Genomic DNA, 21,916 nt, shown 5'->3' on the forward strand with positions numbered 1-21,916 from the left:
TATTATACTTTACATTGATAAATAAAGAGGAACTGATCACAGAACCAAAAATTAATTGTAATTTAGATACAAGTGATTGTGCCTTGAGTACATTTATAATGTACAAACCAAACAAAGTCCAGACCAGTGTTGCATACATGGTCCCTTAAAAGAGGAAAGCTGAAAATAATTATGAGCTAAATCAGCTGGGAAGAAGAATTTAATCAGAAAAATCTAAATAATTATTTGGAATTGTTTAAGAACACTTTATTCAATGCCTATAAAGCACAATCCCACAATTGAGGAAGGAGACTGTTCTAGTTTAAAAAAAAAAAAAGACTTGGTTTAGAGGGGAAGTGAAGGCAGTTAGAGGTGAAGATGATAGTAATGAATATAAATTATAAGCTAGGAAACATAAAAAATTGATAAGGGAAGCACAAGAGAAATCTATGTCCAGTAAAGTTAAGAAGAATAAGAAGGAGGTTTCTTTAGTATATTAGGAACAAAAAACATTCTAACAATGTAATTGATCCATGACTACATAGAAATGGTAGAATTGCCAATAATAATGCAGAAAAGGCAGAAGTATCCAATACATATTTCTGTTCTGTATTTGGGGGGGAAACACATGATGTAGTCATATCATATGACAACACTCTTTCTATTCCACTAGTATCTCAGGAAGATGTTAAACAGCAGCTACAAAAATTGACCTTTTTATATCAGCAGGTCTGGACAACTGGCATCCAAGAGTTTTGAAAGCTGGCTAAAGAGCTTGCTGGACCATAAATGTTGATTTTCAATAAGTCTTGGAACACTGGGGAAGTTCCAGAAGACTGGAAGAAAGCTAATGTGGCAATATTTAAAAGGGGCAAATGGGATGACCTGGGTAATTATAGATCTGTTAGTCTGACATTGATCCTGAGCAAGATAATGGTGTGACTGATACGGGACTCAATTAATAAAGAATTCAAGAAGACAATATAAATAATGCCAGTCAACATGGATTTATGGAAAATAGATTATAAGTGTGATTGTGGTCATAGTGCTGATGACTTAGACTTCTGTAAGGCATTTGATTTCATAGTGCATTTTGATTTAAAAAACTATAAAAGATACACCGTTCAATATGGAACACTTGGAATGAATTAAAAACCTCAAAATGTAATTGTACATGGAGCATCATCATTGAAATTGGTATGTTACTAGTGTGGTCTTGCAAGGATCAATTCTTGGCCCCACACTATTTAACATTTTTATTAATGACCTGGAAAAAACTATAAAATCATCACTGATAAATTTTGTAGATGACACAAAAATTGAGGTAGTGGTACATAATGAAGAGGACAGGTCACTGATAAAGAGCAATCTGTGTCACTTGATAAGCTGGGCACAAGCAAAATATATGCATTTTAATATGGTGAAATGTGGATGAATACATGTACATATGTAGGCAATACTTACATGCTTGGAGACTGTCCCCGGAACCAGTGACTGAAAAAGATGTGGTGGTTGTGGTGGATAATTAGTTCAATGTGAGCTCCCAATGTGATGCTGTGGCCAAAATAACTAAAGTCATCCTTGAATGCATGAACTAGGGAATCTGAGTCGAAGTAGAGAGGTTATTTTATCTATATATTTGGCACTTGTGCAATTATGACTGGAATACTGTGTGCAGTTCTGGTGTTCACATTTCAGGAAGGATGTTATTAAATTGGAGAGGGTTCAGAAAAGAGCCATGGGAATGATTAAAGGATTAGAAAACATTTCTCATAGTGGTAGACGCAAGAAGCTCAATCTATTTAGCTAAAGAAAGACAAGGTTAAAAGGTATGTTGATTACAGTATCTAAGCACTTGCGTGTAGAAAATATGTAATAGTGGGTTCTTCAATCTAGCAGAGAAAGGTATAACATGATCCAATGACTGGATGTTGAAGCTAGACGAAGTCAGACTGGAAATAAGGCTTACATTTTTAACAGTAACAGTAATGACCAATGAGGGTGGATTTCGCATCACTGACTATCTTTAATTCAAGATTATATGTATGTTTGTTTTTTGTCTAAAAGATATGCTTTAGGAATTGTTTTGGGGACATTCTATGGCCTGTTTGGAGAAGGTCAGACTAGATGATCATACTGGTCCCTTCTGGCCTTGCAATCTATTAATACTGTTCTTACATTCCACACACTTTTCTCTACCAAGAAATCCCATTTATTTTCATTTAATTGGACATGCTATTTCTCGGTTTGATTTCTCATGCTAAAATAATACCAGTAGTATAAAAACAAAATGAATTAAAGGTAAATCTGTCTTAACAAGGAAGCATTCTTCTCATGATCTGAGAAAAAATTGCTTCTGAGGCAGAGTATAGAGAGAATTGTTACAAAATGGCAAAGCTCTATTTCTCTATTTCTTTTTATTGTGCTTAAAGAAGTTTTATTACAGTTATATCTATCTTTCTCACACTCTCTCTCTAATTAGTATATTCAGTGATTTTCAGTTTGACTGGTACCCTTTATCATCATGCAGCCTGGTTACCATGCTAATGGCTGAGCAACATAAATTATACTGAAGTAATTTGTAGTGTAGACAAGGGGTTAGTAACGTGTTCAGCTACTCGACTTGTTGCAGTACTTGTGAATCTGAATTGGTTTTAAAAGTAAGAATATCCTTTTTGTTCAGTCCAATATAGAGGAGGTGTAAGCTTTTTCATTTACTAGATTTAATTTAAACAAGTCACTGCAAAGAGAATGATTGGACAAACTCTTCCTGTAGGAATAAGAGAGTCATTAAATATGCAATCACTTGTAATTTCTCTCCACAAATAAGTTTATGATGCAACAAATGTGTGCTTTACTCCTTAACCAATTACCTAATACAGCGTTTCCCCAACTTGGGACATTGCTTGTGTAGGGAAAGCCCCTGGCGGGCCGGGCCAGTTTGTTTACCAGCCCCGTCCACAGGTTCGGCCGATCGCAGCTCCCACTGGCTGTGGTTCGCTGCTCCAGGCCAATAGGGGCTGCTGGAAGCAGCAGCCAGTACGTCCCTTGGCCCACGCCACTTCCAGCAACTCCCATTGGCCTGGAGCAGCGAACCATAGCCTCCAAATCGTCAGTAATTAATTAGCTTAATGTGCTGCTATCAAGCTAATACAGTGGGAGAAGCCCAGATCATTGCTTTTTAATTTATGGTTATGAAGCTTTGTTTAACTGTTGCTTATATTTAAAATGTGATGCTCCTTAGTAGTGTAAACGGAATATTTTCTAATACTTAGGGGATTTAATTTACAAAGCTTATGTCTTCCCCAGAATCGAGTTGGTGCCCAGAAAACAAGGAGGGGATATCTTAATAGTTATGTGTATTCAGGTTGTAGTTAGAAAGCCCATTCTGCGACACACTGTATATACACACAGTCCCTGCCCTGAGAAGTTTACAGTCTTCATAGACAACATAGATGGAAATAGGGAAATATTATTACCCCCACTTTACAGATGGGGAACAGAGGAACAATGAGTTTAAATCAGTAAATAATGGTTTATTAAAAACAGTTTTAATAGACTTTGCTTATTCTTTTATGTATTTTGATGAAGAGCAAGAAAGGGAGTTAATATCCAGCAAGCAAAGTAAAAGAAAAGTAATCCCCGAAATATTTCAGTTGACCGACCAACTGTCTCTGAATAAGTCCTACTGCAGACTTTTTTGTGTTAGACATTGAATGATCACAGGCTGAAGAAATATGGTGGATCTTCAAATGGCCCTGAAAGACATTGACTACTTACATGCAGAGCTGGTAATCATTTTGAAGAAATTAGAGAAGATACTAGACATGAAAAAATCACCTGTCCACTTGGACAGAACTAATGTAGGTAAGTATTTATTTCATTGGGATTTCAGAAGATGACATATTGACCTTGAAGGAAGATAAAGAAATGACCAATTAAAAAAGAGTTAGATAAAATTGACAATTTCAAGAATCTACTCTGACACTCTTAAGTACTGTGAAAATCCCAGAGAACCCTCTGTGGGAAGAGATACAATTGAGATTGTGCAGACACAAATTAAGTACCGTATATACTCATTCATAAGCTGAATAATTTTGGTAAAAAAGTGACTCATCAAAGGGCAGGGGTCATCTTATAAATGGGTCTACACCAAAATTTGATGATTTTAAACTCTATGGAATCATTGAATTGAATATCTAATATGTTGTAGTTTTGTTTACCTGGAGCGTCTGCAGGCATGTCGTCCCTCAGCCCCCTGTGACTGCAGTTCGCCGCTCCCAGCCAATGAGAGCTGCAGGGAGTGGTTCGCCACTTCCTGCAACTCCCATTGGCTGGGAATGGTGAACTGCAGCCACAGGGAGCTGAGGAGCTCCAGGCCTGCAGACGCTCCAAGTAAACAAAACATCCCTAGAGACTTACCCTATTGGGCCTGGAGCCAAAGTTTGCCAACCCCTGAAATATAGGATTGGCTTATGAAAGAGTCATAGTTTTTGCTATTTTTACCTAACCATCTTGGGGGGTCGACTTATAAATGAATGGACTAATGAATGAGTATATTATTTTTACTCTTATCCTTTTTATTATTCATGTGTCATACAGAGGCACACTGAGCAAACAGAGATTTGGAGAATGATCCTTGCCTAACCTGGCTTCATTTTTTGAACTTCTGAGATCAGATTTCATAGACTCATAGACTCATAGACTCTAGGACTGGAAGGGACCTTGAGAGGTCATCGAGTCCAGTCCCCTGCCCTCATGGCAGGACCAAATACTGTCTAAACCATCCCTAATAGACATTTATCTAACCTACTCTTAAATATCTCCAGCGATGGAGATTCCACAACTTCCCTAGGCAATCTATTCCAGTGTTTAACTACCCTGACAGTTAGGAACTTTTTCCTAATGTCCAACCTAAATCTCCCTTGCTGCAGTTTAAGCCCATTGCTTCTTGTTCTATCATTGGAGGCTAAGGTGAACAAGTTTTCTCCCTCCTCCTGATGACACCCTTTTAGATACCTGAAAACTGATATCAGGTCCCCTCTCAGTCTTCTCTTTTCCAAACTAAACAAACCCAATTCCTTCAGCCTTCCTTCATAGGTCATGTTCTCAAGACCTTTAATCATTCTTGTTGCTCTTCTCTGGACCCTCTCCAATTTCTCCACATCTTTCTTGAAATGCGGTGCCCAGAACTGGACACAATACTCCAGTTGAGGCCTAACCAGCGCAGAGTAAAGCGGAAGAATGACTTCTCGTGTCTTGTTTACAACACACCTGTTAATGCATCCCAGAATCATGTTTGCTTTTTTTGCAACAGTATCACACTGTTCACTCATATTAAGCTTGTGGTCCACTATGACCCCTAGATCTCTTTCTGCCATACTCCTTCCTAGACAGTCTCTTCCCATTCTGTATGTGTGAAACTGATTGTTCCTTCCTAAGTGGAGCACTTTGCATTTATCTTTATTGAACTTCATCCTGTTTACCTCAGACCATTTCTCCAATTTGTCCAGATCATTTTGAATTTTGACCCTGTCCTCCAGAGCAGTTGCAATCCCTCCCAGTTTGGTATCGTCCGCAAACTTAATAAGCGTACTTTCTATGCCAACATCTAAATCGTTGATGAAGATATTGAACAAAACCGGTCCCAAAACAGAACCCTGCGGAACCCCACTTGTTATACCTTTCCAGCAGGATTGGGAGCCATTAACAACTACTCTCTGAGTACGGTTATCCAGCCAGTTATGCACCCACCTTATAGTAGCCCCATCTAAATTGTACTTTCCTAGCTTATCTATAAGAATATCATGCGAAACTGTATCAAATGCCTTACTAAAGTCTAGGTATATCACATCCACCGCTTCTCCCTTATCCACAAGGCTCGTTATCCTATCAAAGAACGTTATCAGATTAGTTTGACACGATTTGTTCTTTACAAATCCATGCTGGCTATTCCCTATCACCTTACCACCTTCCAAGTGTTTGCAGATGATTTCTTTGATTACCTGCTCCATTATCTTCCCTGGCACAGAAGTTAAACTAACTGGTCTGTAGTTTCCTGGGTTGTTTTTGTTTCCCTTTTTATAGATGGGCACTATATTTGCCCCCTTCCAGTCTTCTGGAATCTCCCCCGTCTCCCATGATTTCCCAAAGATAATAGCTAGAGGCTCAGATACCTCCTCTATTAACTCCTTGAGTATTCTAGGATGCATTTCATCAGGCCCTGGTGACTTGCAGGCATCTAACTTTTCTAAGTGCTTTTTTACTTGCTCTTTCCTTATTTTCTCTTCTAAACCTACCCTCTTCCCCCTACTGTTACTCACACCTTCTTTTCAACTGTTTGAAATGGGCCACCCTGATTACCACTACAAAAGCGATTTTTCCTCCTGTCACTAATAGCCTACTTTAATTGAATTGTCTCGTTAGAACTGACCCCCCCCACACACATATGGTAAGGCAATTCCCATCTTTTCATGTACTATATATATATCTTCTTACTGTGTTTTCCACTCCATGCATCTGATGACATGGGTTTAGCCCACAAAAGCTTATGCCCAAATACATTTGTTAGTCTCTAAGGTCTCCTCGTTGTTTTTGCTCTCTGTAAAAGAGAGACATTATTAGGAGATATCACCTTAGGAAAAAAAACCTTTGCTGCTGAGCTTACTGTATGATAAAATGCCAAGCACCCTGAACTGTAAAAGAAGTCATTGGCAAGCTTTAGAATTCAATACATCCTGCAATATCCAGCCTGGTGGCAAGTTTCCTGGAAGGAAGAAAGATTCTTTTTTAATGACCTTGTGCATGTGCCAACTTGGTGAAGGGCCAACTGGCCTCAGCAGGAGCTGAAAGGAAGAACATGCTTCTGTGCAGGAGTTGGAAAGAAAACCCTTGTTACTCAAAATTAAAAATCAGAGCAATCAGCATCGGTATTGTTGGCTCAGGTCTAGCTGAAGTGAGTCTCTTTTAGAGGGGAAAACAAACAGTTTGAGCTACATCTAGATCTTTCTTTTCCCTTAGGAGACCTGAACGGTCACTCTTACTCACCAAGTGGGCAGAGTCTGCTGATCCATGTAGTCTCATAATTTTGAGCCATTTATGAGCTGGAGGAGCCTCTGAGTAACCAGTTTCATTGCAGATTTTAGAATTTTTTATATAATACATTTTCTATCATGTTTCCTTGAAAAGGAGCCTTCAAAGTACGGACAGATGCAAGGAATGAAAGGAACTTGCCGTTGTGCTCCATTTTACCAGTAGAAATGATTTCTCTCAGACATGCATGCATGCCTTTTAATGTAAAATGGAGGTGTACTGCAAATAATCATCTCACTGACCCTTCTCAAAATCCTGAGGCTAACCTTGTGCATATTGGTGTGATCATAGTGAGCATGAATGTTATGGATTTTAGGGGAGTGACAGCAAAAAAATGTTCTAGTCCAAAATGCTGTGGCTGGATCTGCTTGTTGAAATGTTCAGACATCTCTTGGGCTCAATCAGGTTATAACTGGTAACATGGAACAACCTCCCTTGCTGTAGTAGCTGCTGTAAGAACTCCTCCCCTGCATCCTTCATCAGTGCTGATAAAAACATGTAGGATGTGTGCTACAGTCTCTTCATTGCCCACTGCTAGCCATTCCAATAGTGCACTGAAGGAGTGGTCTGACCTTCTGCAGTGAATAGAGTGAGAGTCTTGCAGATGCTGGCAGCTTGTCTTTCTGCGGTTTGTAGTAGTGCTATCTATCTAGCTTTATATGTCAAATGGTCTTAATTGGCTTTGAAGTCTCTCTAGACTGGACAACAGAATAGAGGTCAAGTATTTACTGCTACCACCGCTATAGTAGAATCTAATGTTTAGAGCACATTTTCATCTCATAAATGCTTTTGCTGATTTTAGGCACCAGTCACAAATTCTTGGATCATTAAATAGAGACAAACCAAGAACCTGAACATTTCCACACTTTGTGGATCAAACACATCCCAAGATAAGATGTATTTCTGCAATAAATGACATTTCTCTGAGATATGGAGCAGAAAATCCCCCCGTGAAATGGCTGAAGAACATTGTCATTTAGTATAAGTGTTTTTAGAAATTGTAGGTGTTGGTCATATGATCAGTCAATTTTTGTGCAATAAAAGTTTTTTTTCGCAGCCCTCTTTTTTTTCTTTCTATACATGCCTGCACTATACTACATATAATACTTATTTTTTATTTTCTTAAATTTGTGGCTAATTGATCACCAATTTAGGGAATCTTTTACCAATTCAAAACTGAGTTGCTCCCCAACATATTTTGTTACTGTTGACTATGTTCAGCCTGGCATTTCTGAGTTGCAGAAGCTGTAGCAGATGCAAGCAGAGAATAGCACTTTTCCCTTATGTAGCACATTTAATCTTCAGTGCAGATTTTATTTTTTCATTTGTTTCAATTTAACAGCATGAAACAGTTCTATTGCAAGCTCTAGGGACTTGGCTGTGTCATCGATTAAAAACAGAATCCATAACAATTACAAATAAACTGGGAAACACTGCTCTCATGAAGCAATCACTCAGGAAGAAAAACATTGCAGAACAGAAACTGTCTCCCAAACCCACTCAGATTCTTACAAAAGCCTCACACCTAATGAAAGGGAAATTGCCTCTCCTGAATGACTCATAATAATCCAGCATTCTGCCATTGAGTCTGGAATTGGACTGACCTATCTAGAGAACGGAATCAGAGTAACATGAATTACCCCATAGAACCAGTGAGATAGCAACGTTATATGATACTATTCTATATCAGTAACAGGTGGAAGATTTAAGTTTGCCAAATCTTTCTGTAATAAATGTTACATTATAGCACCTAAAATTCTTCTCAGTCTTATCTCTGAGATTGGAAATAGGCACTTACAATTTTTTGATAGAGAATTGCCTAATTTTGAAATAGTCCGAAGCATTTCTTATGGGTTATGCTTAGTTTTTCCAAAATCCACTGCATCATAAAACAATATTTCTAATGGTATATTTCAATATTCAGCTGTATGTCTATTATATCTTAAATTAGAGAAATATAATGTATATATTTCTTGGATCCCAAATGTCCTTATTAAAAATTATTGGAATAAAATAATATCTGATCTTTAATGGTTTTATGATGACCAATTTAAGCATGAACCACACAACAGCCTCTTTCTAAACTCCATCTATACCCACATATGCACTGAGAAATTATGAGGAAAGGTACATTTTGTACTTAAAGGCTTCACAGTAGAAAATTGACAAAAATTGGGAAGAACAAGAATCTGTGATGTAATCAGTTGGCAAATTGGTGTGAAACATAAAGAATGAGGGATGATGTCTTCTGAGATGGAGTATAGTTTAAATTCATCTGAGATTTAGTAATTTATACTGTCTTAAGACCTTCAACAATGTGTCTCTCAGTATATTTTGTGTGTTGCTTCTTTGGGAGAGGATTGGGAGGAGGTTAGTAAAAATCCAATGAAATGCATTTAAGCAATTTTGTTTCCTGTTGATCTATTGAGAAAATGTGGTAGGAATTTGTTGCTTATACACATTTGTAGCTTATACTGAATAGAAATTAGAAGCTAGTAATGTGCAATTGATGTCTTTAATGGTTCGAATTTGAGCCTTTCGAGCATTTTTTCAAATACTAATCTGAAAGTTTTGTATCCCAAGTATTTGTGATCCATCCTCCAACAAACCCACTCACAGGACTCCCTCAGCCTACAGTTCTTCTCTCCCCTGCCATCTCAACTGGCCTCAAGATTCCTCCTTTAATGTCTTTTGTTGTGGGTTACTGTTGACTTTGATTTCACCTTCCCATCTGGTGTGACATTTTATGGAGACACATGACCCCCACAACCTCCTCATTCTTGTTCAGGGACACCTAGTGGCTGTTCCTTCTTAGCAGCTGTCTTGGGTTCTGTGGGGCTGCTCTCTGCTGAACTTCAAAAAGTTATTTTGGGCAGAAAAATCACCATTTCCCACTTGTACACATACGTGTACACACATGCACACAGAGCCCGGACCACAGACATTCTCTTTTGTGTCATGCTCTCACAGTGGGCAGAAAACCTTTAGCAACTGAATCCAAGCACTTAAGAATTTCACGCTGAGAGCCAGTGAGGCATTGCTAGTAGTCGGGGAGCAGCAGTAGCTGTCTTGGGGAGTGTGTCTTAAGGAATTAATAGTTCAAGGTTCCAAATAACTTGAAAATCTGAATATTACTAGGTGCGCATCCTTAAATGAGATACTTATTAGTCTTCCAAAACCTAATAAAATAGGAAAGCTGCTCTAGGTGGTTAGGACCATAACTGATTTTCATCAAACAATGTTTGTAAAATAATTTTTGACATTTCATAAATCGTTTTAAACTAAAATATTTAATACTTTGCCATTATTTGCGCACTGTTGTCACAGCTCACCCACCCACAAATTATGATAGTTTTCTATATTTTCAATTGAAATCTGCTGACTAGATCGATCTCCACTGAAGGTTGTGCACCAATAGCAGTAGATTGCATGCCCATAGTGGGTAGCTATAAAAGTACGTGAATTCCTAATGTAATGCTTCTCCATTTGTAAGCTCTTGTGCATATAATGTAGCATCTACTCTGTCTGGTAGAAGGTTTTAATTTGTAATTGGTTATGCATGTAGTACTAGCCTTTGAAATATTCTAGAAACTAACTCTAATTCAGTGACTATGATGCACAGGTCAGTATTAGTGTTAGAGATGACAATACACAGCTTCATATTATGAATATGCAAAAACTATGAGAGAAGGAAGTGACCTAACACGAAGTAGTGATGACAAAGTCCATAACAAGTCCTTTCCTCTGCAGTGAGGAGAGATGAACAGCATGTTACAGCTCTTGCCAACCATGTCATCAACAATATAATGAATCCATTTGACCCTGAATTACATCCAGAGGTGCTAATCAACATATCTACTAGATGCATGTAACATCAGATGTACAAGAGTCTCTACTGAAAATAGCAGATGTAGTTGAAGAACAAATGAAGAAATGTGTGAGAGGTGCACTTGATTATGATGTGATATGCAGTTTTTTCAGTCCAGTCAAGAAATTTGGCATAAAAACATTTGCTGATATGTCAAAGAAGATCACATTTAAGTCTGGCAAGGGAGAGACAATCACAACAGCTGTCAGTCCAGAATTTTTTTCCCTCAGAGCCCTGTCCTGAACAAGATGCAGAGATATTTCAATGGCATCTGTTCTTAGTCACCTAACAGGACTGTGCCTATGTCCCTCTTCCATTGAGAAGAACAAGCAAAGCTGAGTTAGGGCATCCGCTGAAAGCTTAAGCTGAAAGAATCCATGAGCTAAGAACATGCAACAAAGAAACCACATGTATATCAGACATGCCATAACTGTAAGACAAATGATGTCTGGGGAGACATTGATGAATTGGCTGCTGAGTACGCGAGGCAGGCCCTAAGAAGATTTTACCAGGTTTATTTTGTAATCAGAGTTTTTGACAGGAACTCTGTGAAAACGGCAGAAAGACAGACCCCGACAGGATCTAAAGTCAGATGCATAGAAATACCAGGTGGTAGTCCTGTGCCTCCGTCGGAAAACATTCTAAACATGGCATCCAATAGGCAGTCACTTGTAAAATTCCTTTGTGAATATATGGAGCACACCCAACAAAACACATCATCTTGCTGGAGGCTTTTCAAATGGTGAAGTAGCAAAATTCATCACCAGTAGAAGTGTTGAAGAAGCCCAAGACTTGTACAGTACTCAAGAGGAAATGGACACAAGGATGTTTCTGCATTGTATATGCCAATATGGCTTTTGGTGTCAAAGGAACCATAGTAATTAGGTCACCTGATACAGATGTTTTGGTCTTTGCTGTTCATTACTTTCCAAAAATGGAACTCACAGATAACATGTGGATTGAAACAGGCACCATTTCCAGCACAAGTAACAAGCAGCGCTTCATATTTGTGCATGCAATTTGTGATGCACTCCTGACTTTTTTGCAACATACTTCCTGCTGTACAATCATTAACAAGATGTAACTCAGTATCATCCTGATTTAGTATTAGGAAAAAAACCCTGAGTTTAATGTTAAGGGAACTTACCACTTCAGAGATCTGGCCAAATTTTAATAGAGTGATGGGCAAGGAAGTTGGCAACAGTGCTGTATGACCAGAGTGAGAGAGAAAAGGAGACCTACAGAGACCTGGTTGCTTGTGCCTCAATCTAGCCATCTAAGAGGACAAGTCACTGACTAGACTTCCACCATATGAGGACAGTTTTGAAGAGCATGTCAAAAAAAAAATCACAAAGATTTTGATGTTTTCACACACAAGCAAACCAGATATTGGATCACTATTGCAACATGGATGGGAAAATGTGGATGATGAACTACTTCCTGTATTCTTCAAGGGCCCAACGACATCTGAACTTTGACAAGATCTTATTTATGCCTGTACCAGGAGAAGTCACTGTGCAATCTTCCCTGTACAGAACCGTGTACATGCCAAGGCAATGAAGACTGTGGTAACCCATGCAGTCTTGACAGAGGCCATAATGATAACAAGATGATAATTGTGTTAACTAGAAATGTCACTGGCACTATTATATTTCAATTATATCTGTACAAATTTATTATTAAATTAGTTTTATCCTTTTCATTGTTTTTATGATGCTTTGAGGTCACAAAGAAATCCCATTTTATATCTTTAAAGAATACATGGAGTCATTAAATTAACAAAAAGAAAAAAAAAATATTTCAGTGGTCATTTTAATGTGTTGATAGTGTCATTGTTTATCACATATTTTTGTGGTAATGGCACTATTTGACAGCTCCACATCACACCTCATATTAAAATACACATAATAAGCTTTCAAATAATGTATGATATGCTTGTGTGTAGAAGAGATACATTTTCAACAAAATCTTGGTATCTGCCTCTTGCCTATTATAGAATCATAGAAATGTTGGACTGGAAGGGATCTCAGTATGTCATCTTGGCCAGTCCCCTGCATAAAGACAGGACTGAATATTGTCTAGACCAGGGGTAGGCAACCTATGGCATGCATGCCAAAGGTGGCACAGGAGCTGATTTTCAGTGGCACTCACACTGCCCAGGTCCTGGCCACTGGTCTAAGGGGCTCTGCATTTTAATTTAATTTTAAATAAAGCTTCTTAAACATTTTAAACCCCTTATTTACTTTACATAAACAATAGTTTAGTTATATATTATAGACTTATAGAAAGAGACCTAAAAACGTTGAAATATATTACTTGCATGTGAAACCTTAAATTAGAGTGAATAAATGAAGACAGCACCTCACTTCTGAAAGTGTTGGCCCCTGATCTAGACTGTTCTTGGCAGATGTTTGTCTAACCTGTTCTTAAAAACCTCCAGTGATGGAGATTCCACAATCTGCCTAGGTAATAAGCTCCAGAGCATAACCATCCTGACAGGAAGTTTTTCCTAATGTCCAGCCTAAATTCCCTTGCTGCAATTTAAGCTTGTTTCTTCTGTCCTCTCCTCAGTGCTTAAGGAAAACACTTTATCATCCTCCTCTTTATAGCCTTTTATGTACTTAAAGAATGTTACCATGTCCCCCATCACTCTTCTCTTCTCCAGACTAAACAACCCCATTTTTTAAATCTTTTCTCGTAGCTCATGTTTTCTAGACCAGTGGTTCTCAGCCTTTCCAGACTACTGTACCCCTTACAGATGTCTGACTTGTCTTGCACACCTCAAGTTTCACCTCACTTAAAAACTACTTGCTTACAAAATGAGACAAAATACAAAACTATTACTGAAAAATTGCTTACTTTCTCATTTTGTCCATATGGAATTTTAGTTTGTACTGACTTTGCTACCACTTTTTATGTAGCCTGTTGTAAAACTAGGCAAATATCTAGATGCACTGATGTATCCCCAGAAGACCTTTGTGTACCATCTGGTTGAGAACCACTTTCTAGACTTTTAAATCATTTTTATTGCTCTCGTCTGGACTTTCTCCAGTTTATCCACATCTTTCCCAAAGTATGGTGCCCAGAACTGGACACAGTACTCCAGATGAGGCCTTATAAGTGCTGAGTAACGTGGAAGAATTACTTCTTGTGTCTTCCATTAAAAAAAAAATCCCTGAATGATGTTCACTTTTTTTTTTGCAGTGGTATTACATCGTTGACTTGTATTTAGTTTGTGTTTCACTAAAACCCCCAGATCCTTTCCTGCAGTACTTTGATGGCAGTCATTTCCTATTTGGTATTTGTGCAGTTGCTTATTCCTTATTGAATTTCATGCTATTTATTTCAGACTGTTTCTCCAGTTTGTCAAGATCATTTTGAATTCTAATCTTGTCCTCCAAAGTACTTAGAGCCCATCCCAGCCTGGCATTGTCTACAAATTTTATAAATGTTCTCTGTATGCCATTATCCAAATCATTTATGAAAATATTGAATAGAACTGGACCCAGGACAGATACCTGTAGGATCCCACTTGATATGTCCTCCTAGCTTGAGTTTGAAACACTGATAAATACTCTCTGAGTTGTGAACCCACCTTATATTAGGTTTATCTAGGATATATTTCCCACCTTATAGTAGCTCTAGCTAAGTAGCATTTCCCTTGTTTTTTTATGAGATAGTCACGTGAGACAGTATCAAAAGCCTTACTAAAGTTGAGATATATCACACCTGCTGCTTCCCCACCATCACAAAGCTTGTTACCCTGTCAAAGAAGGATATTAGGTTAGTTTGACATAATTTATTCTTGAGAACTATATGTTGACTGTTACTTATCACCTTATTATCTTCTGGGTGCCTACAAATAGATTGATTATTTGCTCCATTATCTTTCTGGGTACCAAGTTAAGATGACCGTTCTATAATTCCCTGGGTTGTCCTTATTCTTATCCTTTTTATAAACAGTTGCTATGTTTGCCCTTTTCCAATTCTCTGGAATTTCTCTCCTGTCCTCCACAAGTTTTCAAAGATAATTACTCATGGCTTAGAGATCTCTTCAGACAGTTCCTTAAGCATTCTATGATGTGTTTTGTCAGACCCTGCCAACTTGGGGCTTATCTACACTTAAAAACTTACAGTGGCACAGCCGTGCTTCTGCAGCTGTGCTGCTGTAGCGCTTCACTACCTATGCTGATGAAATGGATTCTCCCATCAGCATAGGTAATCCACCTCCCCAAAAGGCTGTAGCTAGGTTGATGGAATAATTTTTCTATCAACTTGGTGCTGTCTACATGGCTTAACTGTGCCAGTCAGGCATTTGGAAGGGAGGAATGAATAAATTGTTTTTTGAGCAATATCCTTATCCTGTTGATAAGTTATAATTTTTAAAGTGTTGCTAAGGATGAGAATAGCCTTTTAAAGTGTTTAATGCGTATCATAGGAAGCAACAAATGGGCTGCAATGAGTTCCACTGAATTTATTCCTTTTTCCTGGTTCTGTGAACATCACAAACCATTCGAGCTCCATTACCCTGATATATGATGTCATTAAAATCCTTTAAGAGAATTCCTTTCCTGAAAATCACTCTAGATCATTTATTATTCTCCAATATGTGTTTCCTGTATAAATTTTTTTGGGAAAGGGTCATATTTTTTAATGTTTTGAGCATGATGGGGGGGCTAATTTTTAACAGATAAAGTTATTGATGTTTTTTATAAAATTAGCATATTTCTTATACACAAGCTATTCACTATTTATGTACTGTGTCTATTTCAGTAAAGCCATATCCATGACACAGCACTTTCTTTCCTTGGCTAAGTTTAGCACCAGCTGTATCTTTTACTGTTATCTGATTTCTTTATATTTTTACCTCATAGGATTTGATACCAGCATTTTGCCAATTTGCAAGGACTCCCTTGGCTGGATGTTTAACAGACTTGATACAAACTATGACCTGCTGTTAGACCAGTCAGAGCTCGGACGTATTTACCTTGACCAGAATGAACAGTGCACCAAGGCATTCTTCAATGTCTGTGACACATACAAAGACAGTTTGATATCTAACAATGAGTGGTGCTACTGCTTCCAGAGACAGCAAGGTAAAAGATGAGAATAACCTGCAGATGGTGACTGACTTTATTGTACTGGTTTATCTTTTGGGAACATGTTAAAAAGTTTATAGTGAATTACAAGCTCTTAAGTGTTCTGCTATGAATTTGTTTAAAGATTTTGAGCTACTGTGAATATAAAGTGAAAAAGAAAGCTAAAAACCAATTTGAACTGGAGAAACTTAGCTGAGATTCAAGAAATTCTAAATAAAATGTAAAAGAACAATTAATGCTTTGATAGAATTGTTGTTTCTGTTACCAGCCTCCACAGAGAGGAAAGAGAAGGACCAAAATAAAAAAACAAAATTATTAGCATTAATTTTCTCTCTGCTTTCCCAACATTATAAAATTAACTTTTTATTAACTATTTTTACTACTGGCTATAACATTTTAACTGAAAGAAATACAGTGTTATGCATAAAGTTATTTGCATTCATTGGGCCATAAAGCCACTGGTTTTCAGGATCTAGCTTAAACTCTCGATAACTTCTTGAAATTCTTTGGTTAAGAAAATAGTAGCTCAAAATATCTAGAGGCAGTCCTTTCTTAATTGTCCACTAATGTAAATTAAATCAAACTCAAACAACAATTTTATATCTGAATGACATATTCCGTAAATTAGAAAATAAAAATGAATTAGAATAAGATTTTTGAAAAGCCCGCTCACCGTTTCTTAGCTGAAACGGGACAGAAAATTGAAATGCATCCACTGAGCTTCCTATTTGCAAGATGATTCAGGGCTAGGTTTTCAAAGGAACAAATGGCAGCCAGGCACCTAACTGCCACTGAAAGTAAGTTGAAAATGCCTTTCAATGGCACTTTTATTCCTACTCACTGAAGCACTTCTGAAAATTTTACCTTATGTGCACAATTGTCATTTGCGCCTATGAAAATCCCCTGCTTAAGTCCCATTAACGTTCATCATTAAGGATTAATTCTGACTTCACTGGGAGTTGAAGATGTTTACCATGTTGCAGAGTCAGACTCTTAAACTCTCCATTATAAATCTGAACAAAAATAAAAATACTTCTGGGGTTATATTTTGGCTAACTGCCTTCTTTACTATTGAAAACATGCTATCAAATATGAGCATATTGATAACTATCTAGTGCAAAAGGTCAAGATTTCATCTTCTAAACTATCTTTCTTGCTTTATAATGGGACTGGGTTTTTTTTCATTTTTAGAAGTAGTGTACTGCTGCAGTAAATGAAGTATCCTCCATCCAAGTTGCTTATTAAAGAACATAACCAATTCTTTTAAAATAATACTTATTTTAGATTAGATTATGAATATTTTGCAGAGTACATATTTTTTCAGTTGTCTGAAAAAGTGGAGCCATGGTACAACCTGTAAGACCAAATTTATCACAGTTTTTTGTTCTTCTACCAGTTGGTTCTCCTGCCAGTTTTATACTGTGTATATCAATGGTCTCCAAACTTTATTTTTTGCACTCCTCCTTACCAGTAATAGAATATTTTTCCCCCTCCCTATCCCCCTCAGGGCCAGGAACGGAGTCGCAGCTGGGAACAGGCAGCTGAGCGTGGGGGCTGGGAGCTAGTGGCCACAGCTGCGGACTGGGTCCTGAGCCGGAGTGGAGCTGGGGGCAGAGTTGGGCTGGGTGGCACTCCCTTCCCACTCCCTTGTGGGGCCTGGCCTGGGCCCTGCCATGCCCCACTGGGAGAGCACACTACTCTGTTTGGGGACCACTGCTGTATGTATAAAGCATACCTTTCACCCATTATGTGCAAAGGGCACTTCTATGAGATAGTTACGGTCAGTTTTGTAGTCTACACTCTATAGACACTATGTATAAAAACAACTGCTCAGGATACTGCTAACAAGGTCTGATGTATATATACCTTAGTCATAGTGATAAAAAAGTTAAAAATGGAGTCGAACCTATCAGCAGCATTTAGTGGAGAGCTCTATCCTTGTCTCAGAATCCAGCAAAGGGACTGGCCATCGCAAGGTTTTATCCTCCTCCCTCGTTTTTCCCCCTCCCTTGCGTATGATGGCACAACAAGGTGCTGATTTAAGAGATTAGATTGCTAGTGTTATCAGCAGCTTGGCTGAGAGTGAGCGTATAAAGCCCTCAATACCAGTAATGAGGTGAAATCTCAGTTCTGGCAACTCCTTGAACATTTAGAACACTTCCATGCACCCCTTCCCAAAATTAACTCTAACACCAAAACCTGTCTTCTCCTCCCCTTGCCAGACCTAAATATGGGTGGGGGTGTCACTGTTCTCTTTGTCAGCTACCTATTATTAGCCCTTTTATGCATAATTGTTTCCCCTTAGCATGAGCAAGCTACACAAACCTCTATTAGGAAATTTCAGTTTTATGCTAAGCCTTGTAATCTATTGGTGTTTTTCTGTATTGCTGGATTGCATAATCTAAATACCTCTCTAATTGTTAATGGTGATAGAATTATTAGGTAAAGAAGATTAATGGTGTCCTTGTAATGTTCATTGAGTGAGTTTCTATTAATAAAAAGCTGTAAGTCATGTTGCCAGCTCTCTGTATTCAGCTACCTTTGTAGCTCTTTTCTGTGCAATTTTACAACACAGTGTACAGGTCTTGATAACTGCTATTGATTGTGTTCAAAGTGAATACAAGAATGCAACCTATGTAATATATCACAATGGCTTCAAGGCCTGTATATATATTTAAGACACAGTTGTTAACGCTACCATCAATGCAGGAGTCTCACTCCTTGGTCTCAACTTCTTGGTGCAAATCCGATGGGATTACCCTAATCCATAGGATGATTGGGGGTATTTCGTCCTTGAGGAAAGTAATAGCAAAGTAGAGAGTAAATTAGCTGTTACTGGCTGTTTGCACACCACGCCATGTTGATTATTAACACTGCCTTCCATACATTCCAGTCAGTTCCTTCCTGAGCAGCAAAAGTGCTCCCTGCAGCAGTTTTATCACATTTACTGTTGCACCAACACTGCTCTGGATCTCAGCGATGCTTGTCATATCTTTTCTTGGTCACACCTCTGCTTTCAGGCCAGATGGTTTAGTGTTTCTGAGATATTTGTTCTGGGTACTCTGGCATATTTCTGTAGCACTTCAGTGCCTGAGTTTTGTCAGTACCTTATTGCTTGCCTCTGTGCTTTGGCCCATTTCTTTCTGGGTGTCACAACTGTTTATCTAAGTGCTTCAGCACCTGCCTTTAGCACTTATTTTCTTTGTGCTTTGACACCTGCTTTAATGCTTCATTGCCCACCTTAATGCTGATGCACCACTAGTCTTTGGCCTTTTTGACATTCTAGTGACTGTTTTTTCTTTTTTGCCAGTGCTTCATCATTGTTACAGCAGTGCTCTTGGTGCACCAGTGCCTGAATCTAGATGCTAGAATGCTAAAGTTTGTTAGGAACCTCAGCATCTCTCCATTGCTGCTTACCACTTTGGTCTATTAGCCCAGTGTATCTCTAGATGCATTTATACCCTTTTTTTTTCTTTGCGGGATTTAGTAAGTAAGGAGGATGCAAGACAATGTAATGTCTTCAAACCTAGTCTGTGGTACAAAATAATGACAAAGACTGAGGTCTATCTTTCTTATGTCATCTCCCTCAGATTGTAGGGGTCTTATATATTTATAGATGGCACTGAAGAAGCCTGATGTACACCTCCAGCCTTTGCTAAGGCGCCCAAAGAGATTCCTGTAAGTCCAGCATGAGGTTGGCCTGGAGTGCTTCAAGGGGTAGACCTTGAAAGCGGAAGCCTGAGTTCCCCAAGACAACTGAGAAGCAGATTGGAGTGCTAGTGCTACATATTGGCACTGTACCAGACCCAGCATCAGTATGCACAGCAGAGTGCTCTCACCACCAAAATACCCTGTGTCAACAATAGAGAGGCTCCAGCAATCATCACTGACGAGCAGATGTACTTTGAATGAGCTGAAAATCCATACAGGAGGCTTAAGGCAGGAAGCATAAGGTGTGTTCTGGCAGCTCCTTGATGCACTTCTGTTGAAGCCCCTCCCTCCAGGTGACTCTAAAACAGGTCTCCAGATTTCCCATTCCCCCTGCTTTAATGCACTTGAAGCAGAGATGGGGGAAAATAGTGAGTCCAGTATAAACTAGGAAATTGGACATTATCTGTCCTGGTCCGCTGCAAGGCCCACAGTACTCACTTTTAAGTAATCCCCTCTCTCTGTGTTGGTAGGGTAGGATCTATTGGCACATTTGCATGCAAATGCCTCAAGGGTCAATACTCTTGGCACAGGAAGCTGTGGCCTCTTCCATTAAAGGCTTCAGCACGACTAGTGTTACTGGCTCATGGAGCACTTACCACAATGAAGGCCACCCTGCCATCTAGACCTCTCCACTGGTTGGATGAGAGCTGACTGAAGATCAGGGCAATCAGGTCTGTTATTCAGATGAGCAGGACTCATTTGATGCCAAGTTCTTTTTTGTTCCAGAGGAACACCAGCATAGTGACTGTGCAGGAAATGATCCTACTTTTCCTTAATCTTTACAGAAGCTAAGACCACTGATTTTGAATTAATATCAGTCCAGGAATCTGAGGGAGTATTGCCTCCCACTCACTGGAACTGACTGGAAGATAAAGATGGCAGCATTTATACTTGGCAAGGATGACATGTCAGCTCAGCTCGAGTTCTACCTTGCTACCAGTCTTTTAGGACTGGAAAGTTTTATCTGCTAAGAGAAATCTGTCAGCTTTGTACTGAGAAGCTAAAACCCAGTAGTGAGAATCCTGCACGATTATATCTTCAGAGAAGCAGAATTACAGGTAAGTAATTTACCCATACTGTTACCTTTCATAGTGCTTAATGGTATTTCATATTTTCTAATTATTTATTTTAGATTTATTGCAATAAGTGATGAAGATTCTTTAGGCACAGTACATAATATTAAAACTGCCCCGCGTCAACTTTTGTATGTGTATCTTTATGTTCTTCTTCGAGTGATTGCTCACATCCATTCCAGTTAGGTGTGCGCGCCGCGCGTGCACGTTCGTCGGAAACTTTTTACCCTAGCAACTCCAGTGGGCCGGCAGGTCGCCCCCTGGAGTGGCGCCGCCATGGCGCCCAATATATATCCCTGCCGGCCCGCCCGCTCCTCAGTTCCTTCTTACCGCCGTGTCGGTCGTTGGAACTGTGGAGCGCGGCATAGCTGTCCTCGACGTCCCTAGCTCTCCTAGTTCTCTATCGTTTATCTATCGTTCATCTCTAGTCCATTATAGTTGTTAATTAGTTGGTTAAGTAGATAGTTAAGTTAAATAGTTGTTAAGTAGTTCTTCGCCGGGGGCTTAGCCCTTCCCGGCACCCGGCGCCAGGCTCATGCCTGTTTCGCCGGGCTTCAAACAGTGTGCGGCCTGCAAGAAGCCCATGCCTACCAGCGATCCCCACGAAGCGTGCCTGAAGTGCCTCGGGGAATCGCACAGATCTGACAAGTGCCGCATCTGTAAGGCTTTTAAGCCAAGGACAAAGAAGGAGAGGGATCAAAGGCTCCGGACTCTCCTCATGGAGGCGGCACTTGACCCGACGGCTTCGCAGGCCGTGATCTCGGCGCCGGCACCGGATCGCACCGGCACAGAGAAGACTCCCCGGCACCGGAGTCAGAACCAAGGCCGTCGAAGTCCAATACTCCGGCCAGGCAGACCCGGCTAGAGCGCCCGGCCTCGACATCGGCCGCGGCGCCGCCGGCACCGTCGACTCCGGGCCCAGCGGGTCCGTCGAGTCCGGTACCGCCGAGCTCCCCCATGAGATCTGGGGTTGAGATAATGGTCCCATCCACACCGGAGACCTTCGCCTCGGCTCGGGACCTCATAGCCCTGACTGAGCCCACTCGGCTGCCACCCCTGGTACCTCCGGTGTGGGTTGTGTCCAGAGGCAAGCC

General features: G+C 39.5%; 1 protein-coding gene across 3 annotated transcripts in view; it reads left to right on the forward strand.

The window, feature by feature from the left end:
* Positions 1 to 21,916, forward strand: part of SPOCK3 (SPARC (osteonectin), cwcv and kazal like domains proteoglycan 3) — a 421,538-nt gene that overhangs the window by 385,997 nt on the left and 13,625 nt on the right. For all 3 annotated transcript variants that reach the window (XM_030564832.1, XM_030564833.1, XM_030564834.1), the window contains one exon: positions 15,814 to 16,035. In XM_030564832.1, coding sequence (XP_030420692.1) covers positions 15,814 to 16,035 — 222 coding nt within the window. The remainder of the gene's footprint in view (positions 1 to 15,813; positions 16,036 to 21,916) is intronic.

The sequence above is a fragment of the Gopherus evgoodei genome, chromosome 5 (genome assembly GCF_007399415.2).
Source record: "Gopherus evgoodei ecotype Sinaloan lineage chromosome 5, rGopEvg1_v1.p, whole genome shotgun sequence".
Lineage (NCBI taxonomy): Eukaryota > Metazoa > Chordata > Testudines > Testudinidae > Gopherus > Gopherus evgoodei.